Source organism: Equus przewalskii, chromosome 32, assembly GCF_037783145.1.
Source record: "Equus przewalskii isolate Varuska chromosome 32, EquPr2, whole genome shotgun sequence".
NCBI classification, from domain to species: domain Eukaryota; kingdom Metazoa; phylum Chordata; class Mammalia; order Perissodactyla; family Equidae; genus Equus; species Equus przewalskii.
Genome location: NC_091862.1, coordinates 22,239,435 through 22,251,931, shown reverse-complemented (window position 1 = coordinate 22,251,931; position 12,497 = coordinate 22,239,435). Strand labels below are relative to the sequence as shown.

Genomic DNA, 12,497 nt, shown 5'->3' with positions numbered 1-12,497 from the left:
TTTATTCTAGTCTATGAAATTGGCAAGCTCTGTGTATTTATAATTTTAAACCAGAGACTCTTACCAAGCTCAATAACAAAAAATTATTGCATCCTTACCACCTTTCTTCTAAAGAGTCCACTTAACTTTCACATTTTCCATCTCATGTTATTAATTTAGTCCTATGAGAGGTAGTTCTACAAATGGAGAAACTAAAGCACAGAGAGAAGACGTGATTTTTGACTGTTGATGCCCTGGCTGAGATGAAAATAGGGTTAATTCATATGTCAGTTAAATAAGATGTCACTATTGTCCTAGGTGCTGGGCTGCAAAATGATACGAGTCCCTCTTGTCCAGGAACTTTGGGGGTTGGGTAGGCTGACAAGTAGATGGTGGTTGAGGTGCAGTGCGCTAAGTGCGCCAATGGGTCACCCTGGGAGCAGAGAGGTGGGCCAGGGAACTCCACTGAAGGCCAGTGACTGATTCCTGAAGGAGCTGAGGCTTTAACTGAGACTTAAAGAATAAGTAGGAGTTACAGGTCAAAGAAAAAGTATGGACAAAGTCAAATATCCGGGAGCTTCTAACCCGTTGTTCTTTCCACTGAACCCCTTGCTAGGGAAAAATAAATTTGCAAAATAGACTTTTCCCATATTCATGTACTGAATATATTGAATACCATCTAGTCAATCTATCTCCTTTTACAGATGAAGAATCTAAAACCTTGAGAATTGAGTAATACAGTACTGCTCTTCCATTCCGGGACTTCAGCTAGCCTGTGTTTGCCGTCTCCTTTTGCCAGCTGGAGGGATGCTCCTGAAACCGGAGTTCCTTCTCATGCTGTTGGCATCGTCCTTGAGGGTTGCTCTGAGCTTCACACCACCTCTGTGTTTTTGTGCCTTTAACAGTTTCACAACCAAAGACGAGCTGGGAAAGGCAGCGCCTCAGCTACTGACTCCTGGGCTGATGGGAGAATCCTCAGAATCCTTCAGTGCCCCAGAAGACGAAGGCCGTAGGGAGTACCAGGCCAATGACTCGGACTCTGATGGGCCTATCTTGTACACCGATGATGACGATGATGAAGAGGATGAGGACGAGGACGGCAGTGGAGAAAGTAAGACTCTTTTCAAGAGGTAGGGAGGAAAGTGGGTGGTGGACAGAAGCAGCTATGTTTTATAAAGAACGAAGACCTCATCAGGAACCAGACCTCTGATGTTTTCTTTCCTCTCATCTCCCTTTCTCAAATTAGAAATCTGTATATTCTAAGATTTAGCTTTTGATGGCAGGTGTTTCTGGAAGATGATGCCACGGGGGGTGGGGAGGGGTCAGGCCCTCGACTGAGGCAGGTATGCATATGTGTATATGTAAGAGAGCCAAAGCTTTCTAATGACAGAGGCTTTTCTCAGATTGATCACAAGATGGCCCTTCCGCCCTGGGACCTTTCTTTGTTTTTTTCTGCTTTATCTCCCCAAACCCCCCCTGTACACAGTTGTATATCTTAGTTGCACGTCCTTCTAGTTGTGGGAGGGACCTTTCTTGAATAAAGAGCATCAATGCAGGACTCACTGGATTACTCATTGGAGGTGTTTGAGAGTTTCACTCAGTTTCATACTGGGGTTTAAAGAGAGGGGAGAGAGGAATGAGTCAAAAATAACAAATAGTTTTTAAAAATTGAAAGTACTCATCTACCATGAGTAGGATAGTATGCCTTCTAAGAAGGAATGATAGTGAGGTGGATAAAGCCAGCCATTTCTAGTGTGGGGAACTGGAAACTGCTATTTTTTTAAAAACTTCTGAGCAGGATGACTTGGGAGGGATTCGCTATGGAATTGAATTTATAGATTATGAAAAGTTAATGGTATATTAATGATTAAAGAGCAGTTTGTCAAATTCCTTCTAGTTTGTGCTGAACAACAACAAAAACCATTATCATCCATCGGGTGTCAACTATCCACTCTTGAGATATCAAGGATACCTGGGTAATTGAGGATTAAAACGGTGATATCAGAGGTAGACTTTCGTCAGTGTGGTTTCTGAGTAGAGGAGAAGGAAAGTCAAGGATTTACTATGCAGAATAATTAAAGGGGCTGAGTTTTTAAGACTTAAGAAAGAGAAGGCATTGTGCAATTTCCGGAATACGCCGTCTCAACAAAGTAAACTTCAGATATCACTTTCCAAATGATGAGGTGATACTTGCAGGGTTTTTCATGGTGCCCCAACATTTCTCAGAACATTTTTAAAAATAGTTCTTCAGTTTTCCAAAATGAACTACATCCAACTCAAAAACTTTTTTTCCCTTAGGTTAATTAAAATTCCACTCCCGCATGTGGAATTCGGTCTGGAGAGGTCACATCGTCTTCACCACTCAAAGTCTAGTCTCCATCTGTCACCATACACAATATTACCTCAAAAAAAAAAAGAATAGAAAATGAGATAAGCTAAAAAGGTATATTAAAATATTATTGATAAGTTAGCTTCTTTGTAGCCAGGAAAGTTAAAGTATAATCAATTGTGGTTTTGGTATAAATAAAAGATTAGAACTTAAAAAAGAGGATTTGGTCTGGACTCTGTCTAAGGTCATGCCACAAGTAACCTGAGTGCGTTCGCTAAAAGCCCCTTTCTCTGCATTTCTGCCTTTCCCAATGCTCAGGTGCTTTGGCTAGCAAAATACGGCGAAGGGATACTCTTGCTATCAAACTTGGCAACAGACCATCCAAGAAAGAGTTAGAGGACAAAAACATCTTGCAGCGAACATCTGAAGAAGAGAGACAGGAAATCCGACAACAGATTGGAACCAAGCTGGTCAGGTAATTGCTGAAATTGTAGTTCAGCCCTGGCTGATTCATCCTTTTCTCCCTCCGGCAGTTTCCTGCCTAACGGAAATCATGGTGAATTCTTTGTGAAAGGGCGCGCCTGGCCTGTCTGATCTTTTAACAGTGGGTTCTGGATGGTGAACCACTCCAAGAACCTGCCCTCTGGTCCAGCTAGTCATTGGCTTTGAAGACACCAAACCCTGATCCAGGCCTTGACGAACTTTTTCTGTAAAAACCAGTTAGTGAATATTTTAGGCTTTGCTGCCCCGAAGGTCTCTGTTGCAGCTACTCAGCTGTGCTGTTGTAGCATGCACGCAGCCGTAGACCATACGTAAGCAAGCAAGTGTGGCTGTGTTCCAGCAAAGCTTTATTCACCCAGACAGGCAGCAGGCCCGACACATGGACTCACCAGCGTTCTTGTGATTGCCATGAGGTTCTGCCCTTTGAGCTGCGAGACTCTGAACATGCTGGTTAGCTTCAGTGGCTAGCTCCATCCAGGTCAGGTAACCATAGCCCCCATATCTAGACTTCCCCCTTTCAGCTCCAAATAAATGATCATCTGACTTCTCTTCCTGCCTCCAGTTTTTGTAGGATTTCTACTTTTGCCACTTTGGAAGTCCACGTAATTGGCAGTTTTAACAGAAGTGAATGCTGAAGTTCTCACTTTTCATTATCAGTTTAAGCATATTTAAGTATTACTTCTTTTGCTGACTTCTCTCATTCTACATAAACAGCAGGGTGCATAAATTGAGAGAAGGGGACAGTCTGGAATACCAGAGCAGGATTGGGAGGTGGGAGGAAATTTCTCTCCTTGCCGGAAAGTGGAAGACTTCTGTGACCGTGGTGAACCTCGGGGTTGGCAGGCGGAGGCTCAGCGGCCATCATCTGTTTTACAGACAGCGCCAAGCAGGGGCTTGTGAGAATTAAATAACGTGATACTTTGAAGGCACTCTAGTGCCTGGATCATAGCAAGCACTTCCTAAAATCAAATGTTTTTTTATTATTAATTTAAATAATTATTATATCTCTTAAATTAGTAGAATACTTTTAAAAATTAAACTCACTGTTGGCAATTTTGTGAGAAAGTGGGACATGTATACATCACTCTTATTTAGTATTTCTGAAGAACGGCTTAACAATATAAAAAAAGAATTGTAAATCAGTCTATTTCTTTACATGGTAATTCCATTTGAGAGACTATACAAGAAGGAAATAATTCAAGAGGTGAAAAACCCTATATTTTATGAAGATGTTTATTTTGAGGTCAGTTACCGTAGTGACAAATTAAAACAAACCAAACGCTCAAGAACAGGGGACTGATGAAGAACATTGTGAGAAGTTGACACCATGAAATAACCACAGAGAAGTGGTTTTCTGTTCCAACAAGATTTCTTGGAGAGGATGTAATCGTGCTTCTCTAGGGAGAGCCAGGGAAGGGTGGGTGGGTTTCGGGGTGGAACGGCAGGGGATTCCTTCATCCCAGGTTTAACCATCCAACAGAACAGCGCCTCTTCTGTCTGTTTTATATAAGGAGCACACCCCAACCCCCAAAAGTTTGTGAACCTCTCTAATTACACATGTAGACCGTATCTATAAAAAATTTTATCAGAATAGGGTTTTGAGTGTTGTAAATATATAAATTTTGCAGAATTGTTTTTCTGTGAACGCAGCCCATCTAGTTGCTGTCATTCAAGTGTAAGTCATATTTGATTTGTAGGGAACTCCATGTGTAGCGAAAGAGACAGAATTATATATTGCATGATGAAATTATATATTGCATGTGAAAAGCACAAACATCTAAGTCAAGAGAACGAGGTATGAGTCCTGGCTGTAACATGCACTGGTATTTCATCTGAAGCAAATGAATTCATCTCTCATTTCCTCATTTGTAAAATGGGGACTGGCTGCCACCTTGCTGAATTCTTTTGAGGATTCAAGATAATGTAAGTTAAGCACCTAGCACAGTGCCTGGGACTTTAAAAGTAGGAACTAATGAGAGCTATGATAATTATCTTATCTTTATCATTATTTGTGTGACAAAGTGCCTTAGTAGATGTATAATCAGTGTATAACTGCTGTATGGGGCAAAGAACCAGGAACCTTTAATTCTCACTTGCAGGACAGATCAAACTTTCAAGGTACTGTTATATCGTTTGTAAGATTTCAGTAGATGGAGGAGAGAAGGGCATTCCAGAAGGAGGAAACTCCATAAGCAGAAGAAGGATGATGTCTCTGGGGATGCTTTGGCACAGATATGTAGTACAGGATATGTGGGTCCGTGGATGGCACAAAATCTGGCCAGTGTAGATGTTCAGTGGGTTCTTTTACAGGCTCAATTATTTAAGTTAATTTCAAGGTAGCTCTAATGAAGGTTAAACATTAAAATTTTTAATAAGATATTCAAAATATCATTGATTTCACTCCTTCGTACTATTTCTGTCACAGCTATAGGCATTTAGAATTGATAGTTATAATATAATAGAATTATATTACGATTACCTTTCATGTATATTAGTTTAATTTGCACAAATTCAACCTACATCCAGAGGAAGTTTTTGTCTGTGATTAACAACAAACTGATAGTGTAAACAAAACCAAGAACAAAGTTGTAAGGAGTTATTAGGACATTCAGCTCTTTCATACAAATAGTTTGCTGCTGATCACAAGTGAGCCCGACTTTTCTTGAAAGCAGATGGGAAGGGCTATATGTCTCCAGACAATTTTGTATATATTGTAAATCCGTTTGAGGCCATGAAAACAGTGTTTCACTTAAAACTGTGCAGTGTAGATTAAGCATCTCCTGAGTTGGTATGAACTCTTCAGCAGCAGCCTCTTTTAGATCCTAATGATCTATCTGTATATTAATTAGGGCAGAGGCTAAGCTGCTCTAACAGGAACCAAGAGGTACAGTGGTCCAAACAACGCACTTTTGCTTGTTTATTTCATGTTCATTTAACAGTCCTGAGGTAGCAGCGGTCCAGTGTGGTGGGGAGCTCTGCTCCTTGCAGTCAGCCGGGCACCCAAGTGCCTTCTGTCTTGTTCTTCCATCCCCATAGATATTCTCATCTACATGGTCCAAGTTGGCTCACACAACCCTGCTTAAGTTCTAATCTGTGGAAGAAGGAAAAAGAGAAGGGAACACACACCCAGTCATTTTGAGGGTAAAAAGCAGAAGTTACAAACACCACTGCTGCTCATATCCTATTTCAAGAACTCAGTCCTATAGCCACCCCTTGCTGCTAGGGGCAAGAAGTCCACGCAGGGGCTACAGCTAGAGTTCAGAGGGTTCTGTTTCCAAAGGGAAGAGAGGGGAGAATGGAGAGTGGGGAGTTGTGAGTTTTCTTAGCCACAGTCTCTAGTCTCCAAACTAACAGAAAGGAGATTTTTATTTTGTAGGTTTAGTAATGGATTTTTGTTTCTCAAAACAGGAAAAAATAGAGCTTTTGTTTTTGTTTTCTTTTGTATCTCCCAGTAAGGGGGCCTTGTTTGTAATCTGCAGTGTATCCTTTCTGTCATCATAGGAGACTTAGCCAGAGGCCCACAACAGAGGAATTAGAGCAGAGAAATATCCTAAAACGTGAGTATTCTGTACGATACAGTGATTCCTTCTGTACCCATTAAAAGGCTCCCTCTAGAGACAGCCCATTTATCAATAGGAAACCTTAATATATTTATTCACAAATAATTGAAATGACCCGTTTATATCACATTTTTATGTAATTACTTATATAATTTAAAAAAATAATTTCTTGAAGTTTGTATTTCATTTCATGGCTCTAAGCCTAATATCCTCCAGACCAGAGTCATGGCTGTAACAGTTGTTTTTGAGAAAGATGACATATATTCCATATATCTTTTCACCCAAATATTAAATAGAAGAAAATGCTCTAGTCTGCTTGCAAATAAATGTCAAAGAAAAGGACAAAGAATCCACCAGGAAATAAATCAAACATTCCTATATTATGAATAATAGTTCGTTGCCAGGTTTAACAGATGACTCAATTTAAAACCATTATGGATTTTTCAACCCAATTCGTTTTCCTTTGTTATGATAACTCTGTTTCCTTCTTGAGTTATTTATAATTTCTCAGCACTGAAGGAGTTCTCCATTCATTTTCCTATTTTATTTTCCCATTCTCCCCTCTGTTTTCTCTCACTTTACTTTTTACTCACCAGTCCGGTAGTATTTGAGTTTGTTGTAGTTTACATGTTAAAGCTAAAAAAACAAATAGAACGGCAGCTCATTGTGCTGTAGTGTATAATGTAGTTACTAACCACAGAGAGTTACGGAATGGATATTTTTAAATTGAGCCTAACTGCGGTTTTACATATTACTAACCCAGTTTCCAGAGAGCTTTTTATTCTATGAAATATCAAAGAGCAGGGCTGGGCAGGACTCCAGACAGTGCTACAATAGTAATGAGCCGCTGGTGTGCGGGAAATCTTTTTCAACAAGGCTTATAGGGTCGAGTTGGCCTGTCGGGATGGTCCCAGTCTCCAATGTGAGTTGTTTTCTTTCCTGAAGGAAAGAAAGATTTTAATAGCATATTTATACTACAGTTGCTATTACTAAGACAACCCAACAAAGAAGACTGAGCAGCAAGAGGAACTGCCAGTCTATGGGATTTTTTTTCCTTGGAATGTTTTTTTCTGGCTGTTTGTGAGTATAACTGGAATAGAACCCAAGAAAGGACTCAAGTGACCATAAGTGTGCACTAGAGCCAGTTTGGAGAGGGAAAAAGTCACGGCTAGAAAAGAAAAAAACTGCGTTTTAGCTTTCTGAGGAAAGATGAAAGCAACATCTAATTTTGACAACAAAACAAAACCCAAAATTCTCATGGCTTTTGATAATAGGATCCTGGAAAATAGTCGTTGAGTTAAAATTTTAGGTAAGCTTAAATGCAGACCATAAGCTCCTAAAACACAGAGGTTATTTCTTATTGGCTGCCTGATGCAGTAGCTAGAAAAAAACGAAGAGCGAATTCTGGATAATTCTTCCCTGCTCCTGTGCGACAAACAGTGCCAAACCACGCTGGTGTTTGGTTTTTTGAGGAACTGTTTCACAGATCTAGAAATTTATCACACGCTGGTCTTAAGTGTTGTGTTGGCTTTTATACCCCATTTTCCTGGAGATTCGGGAAAGAGTGAGACACCAAAGTCAACTTCAGATTTGACTTCAGCGCTTTCTTACTTCTTAGTTTGTCCAAGCATGCTTATTCTGGAAACAAAAGACATGTTTCCAGTCTGGAGAGGCTGGTAACTGGCTTATGATCTCCTGATATAATATTGTACAGCCAAGGGGAGCAGAAAAGAGAACTGGTGGAGGTCATCCAGAATGTTCTGCTGAGCAGTCCCAGGGAACTGAACGGCATAGCTTACGACGCTGTATTCAGCCCCTGATGGCCTCTGGATTCTTCCACTTAGATTGCTCTTGTTGGCTTGTTTCATTTCCAGCTTTTGCTCAAAAGCAATAGGATTGTCTATTTGAAGAGAAGTCTCTGTGTGACATGGTGTGGTTTTTAAGGACACTTATTTTAACTAGGTCATCCCTTCTTGACAGATTAGGGAACTAATTCACAGCATGAAACCTTCAGCAATTCTCAAATCCAAGCCTGTCACTGGTTTAATAAACAGGAGTCAGGTGGCAGTCAGTGCTGATAGCTTTAATTGGAGACCAAAGGAAAATTTTATTTCTTAGTATCATTCCCAGGGTCACACCTTAGTTACTTTCCTATTTTAGTGCATTTAGGGTTTTAAAATATATATGTTATATTTAGTTGTACATTTTAGAACCAGTTCCTTAAAAGTGTTAAAATAGAAAGCAAGTTGTGGTGCTTGAAAGATCAACTTTTGCTTCTCAGGAAAAGTGATGGATATGAAGCAACTTTTTCAGGGCAGAAATAAAAGATACGGATCCTCTCCTACTATTTAGCTGTGAGTGTAATTCCAACTATATCTTCTCTAAGAGAAAAATGTATTAAGCTATTGAGTTCTGCATATATTTTTCCCCAACACTTGATTATGAAATTTTTTAACCGTACTGAAAAGTTGGAAGAATTTTACCCCAAACCCCCGTCTATCTGCCATTTATATTGTGCCCTTAACATCTTTATCACATTTTGCTTTATCACATATCTATTCTTTCATTGATCCATCTTTTTTTTTCTTTCAGTGCATTTCAAAGTAGGTTTAAATGTATTTTCATTTGTCAAAAACACCCATATAGAAAAAGGTAAAATAGCAAGATGAGAAGTAAACCCACAAAAAATGTTTGGCTTTGTTTTAACCCACTTTATTTGAATTGATGATCCAAGAATATAATACTCCAGCTGCTGGGTATTTTGGTGCATTTTTTTCTTATCCTTTTAGCTCATCCACAGAATGCTCTGGGCAACGCTTGCCAGCCGGGTAGTTTTCCTGTAGTGCCCACCGCTGTTAAACCTCATGTGTGTTGTTTGTGTGTTTATGGCACATGCTTCCTGTGGCTGCTCTGAAATATCCACCCCTCTGCTCCCATGAGAGTTCCTGAGGGCGGGATTTGTCACTTCCTTCATGACTATTCCTCCAGTCTGTTTAAAGCCACCAGAAGGTTTACACCCTACTTTATAATTAGCCCTCTAATAAGTCAGAAAAAAGAAGGAAACATTCAAAGACTCCGTAAATTTTGCAAAACTAAGCTTAAGGTTTCATCTTGGCTCTCTGTAAGATTTTATGGTGACTATTTAATAAGATTCAGAACAGTCTCCCTGGCTTCCCTCCACCCCTCACCCTCTTCCTCGCACTTCTTTACAGTGTGAAATGTGGGAAATGTAAGGAAATTAGTTCCCAATGTTCAAAAAACATCCCCCCAAATCCTGTGTATTTATCTCCCATAACAGCAGTTGGCTCTTCCTTTTTTAAACGTTGCTGGCGGTCACCTAAATGTGCATTATGCTCAGTAAGGCAAAATTAGCTAAAGTTCCCTTCAAGGAAATAACATTTTGTGTATTTCATGAAAATTGGAGCATTTCTTAGCATTGAATCATATTATATATCCAGTTTTTTGTCTTTAAAAAGTACCTTTAAAAATGTAGCATACGGGGCCTGGCCCGGTGACCTAGTGGTTAAGTGTGGAGCGCTCCGCTTCAGCAGCCTGGGTTCGCTTCCCAGGTGTGGACCAACACCACTTGGCGGCGGCCATGCTGGGGCAGCACCCCACATACAAAATAGAGGAAGACTAGCCCAGATGTTAGCTCAGGGACAGTCTTCCTCAAGCAAAAAGAGGAAGTTTGGCCACAGATATTAGCTCAGGGCAAATCTTCCCCAGCAAAAAAAGGTAGCATAATCACCATATAAGAATTGACTAAAATGTTTTAAGGATTGTATTTTTCTTTTCATTAGTCATATCATTAAAGGCCTGACCTTGCAAAACCCTAGTTTGAATCCCATGGGCCATAGGTTTGGTGTTTGCATATTACGTATAATTTACAATCTACATGCCTTATCCAGCTCATATAACGTAATCATTTGACTCTAAGGATGTATTTTAAGGATATCAAAAGATATAATTTTTCAAAGCAATTAGAAAAAACCTACAGTATTTTCATAGGAAGAGATCTCTGTCCTCATTTTGTGGGACACTTGCAGGCACTTAGAGAAAGCGTCCTAACTAGTTGTTTCTCATCTTGCAGAGTGATTTTAGTCTATGTTCACTCTTTGTCCAAATAACCAGGCTGGTCATCCTCTTTCATGTGAATTAAAATTAATATTTCAGAAGAAGGTAGAAACTTTTCCCTGTCCAGGTAAGGAAGATTAATAGAGATTTAGCATGTTTGACTAACAAATACAGATGCTGCAGATATTGAATGCTGATATTTTATTTATGATAAAAATAATCTTTGTGGTAAAAAGTCTATTTGAATTTTAAAAATAAATACAATTATCTTTTCACAGAGGAGATTCTTGTTTCTCAACCTTTTGATTAGCCTTTATACAGTGTGATTTTCCTTCAATAGAATTCATATCAGCGCTTTCTAAAAGATTATCTTTCATAAGCATTGGTACCCAAGGAGTAAAATCACTGCTCACTTATCAAACAAATGATGAGCTGCAGGAGACAACAGAGAGAAGTCCATCAAATAAGCAACCATTAAAACCTGGAGCGTGTTTATTTCTTTTAAAATTCTGGACATTTTCCCCTTAATCCCATCTCTTAGACAGCATTTGTTTAAGTTGGCCATTAAATTGTAGTACTTGGTGAAGCAGTAGAGAAAGAAAAGGCTTTGGAAAGTCAAAAGTCCCAAGAAAATAAATCATCTCCATCAGCAGTACACCATAACCCCATTCAGAACATTCTGGTGTGAAAAGAAAGTCCAAAGAAATGATTACGTTCTGCTGCTATGGAAACCAAAGCAGACAAATCAAGTATTTTGGTTGGATTTGAATGGAAATTAGCAACTCAGATATTCATCAGATGGTTCTAATTCATTCTTTTGATGTGTCTTAGATTTTCACATGAAGGCCAGATCCAGAAGTAAATTTTTATCTGAATTCTGATAGATGGCACTTATAAGCCCAGAAGATGAGCAGCAGTACAAGGCTTTCACCAGAGTCTGGGCACTCTTGTGGATTTTTCAGAATAGAACACGAAGTCAGGAAGCAAAAAGGTTTACAATTAGTAAATAAACCAGTCCCATAAGGAAAAAAATATATATGTGTAAATTAATGATTGATCTTTCTGCAAAATCTTTTCACAACTTTTTAAAGGTGTTGATGGAGTATATGGTCAGTATCTGTTAGAGTCAAGTAATTGTGACCTGATCTACTTTTCTGATTATAAAGTCGTTTATAGTAACTAAGTCTTCATGCCTTTCTCCCCATTAATAAACAGAAAAAAATGAGGAAGAGGAGCAAGAAGCAAAAATGGAACTCAAACGCAGACTCAGCAGAAAGGTGATGAAACTGAGACTGTTAATGAGCGTGTGTGTTTTGAGATATATTTCATTTTTTAAATGCAAATCATCTCTCCACATGTAGATCTGATATTTAGGAATAATTGTTCCTTTAATCTGCTAACTAATCATAGATCTTAAAATCAGCGTAATGCATTCAATATGAATTGTTTTGGGGTCACCCCATGGCCAAGTGGTTAAGTTTGCACACTCCGCTTTGGTGGCCCAGGGTTTTGCCGGTTTGGGTCCTGGGCGTGGACATGGCACCGTCCATCAAGCCATGCTGAAGCGGCATCCCACGTGCCACGACTGGAAGGACCCATAGCTAAAAATACACAACTATGTACTGGGGGGCTTTGGGGATGAAAAGGAAAAGTAAAATCTTAAAATATATATATATGAGTTGTTTTATATTTATAATAAATATAAATATTTATAATATATTTATAATAAATGATCTGTTAATTTTGAAAAGTTAACAGTGGAAAGTGTTAAACTGCATTTAATGATTATAAAAATAACGTATAATCTTTGTGGAAATTTTTTTAAATGCGGAAAAGAAAAGAAAATTACAAAAAAGTCTTCCATTCAGGGATAACCCATTTCAATGTATGGTTTTAAAAAATGCTCACATTTTCCATGTAGTCTTGGAAATATTGAGTCAATATTTTGTTACTATGGCAGACTTGCCACTGCTCCATATCTGGGCTGCATGAGTAATTTATTAAGTGAACGTGATCATCCAGTCTGCCTGCCACAGTGCTCCCCAAATTGACAG

The 12,497-nt window shown here is 39.1% G+C and overlaps 1 protein-coding gene across 6 annotated transcripts in view; it reads left to right on the top strand.

Moving 5' to 3' along the window:
* PHACTR2 (phosphatase and actin regulator 2) overlaps positions 1-12,497 on the top strand; it is a 249,617-nt gene that overhangs the window by 206,748 nt on the left and 30,372 nt on the right. For all 6 annotated transcript variants that reach the window (XM_070602773.1, XM_070602776.1, XM_070602778.1 and 3 more), the window contains 4 exons: positions 885-1,090; positions 2,627-2,783; positions 6,311-6,366; positions 11,659-11,720. In XM_070602773.1, the coding sequence (XP_070458874.1) occupies positions 885-1,090; positions 2,627-2,783; positions 6,311-6,366; positions 11,659-11,720 (481 nt within the window). The remainder of the gene's footprint in view (positions 1-884; positions 1,091-2,626; positions 2,784-6,310; positions 6,367-11,658; positions 11,721-12,497) is intronic.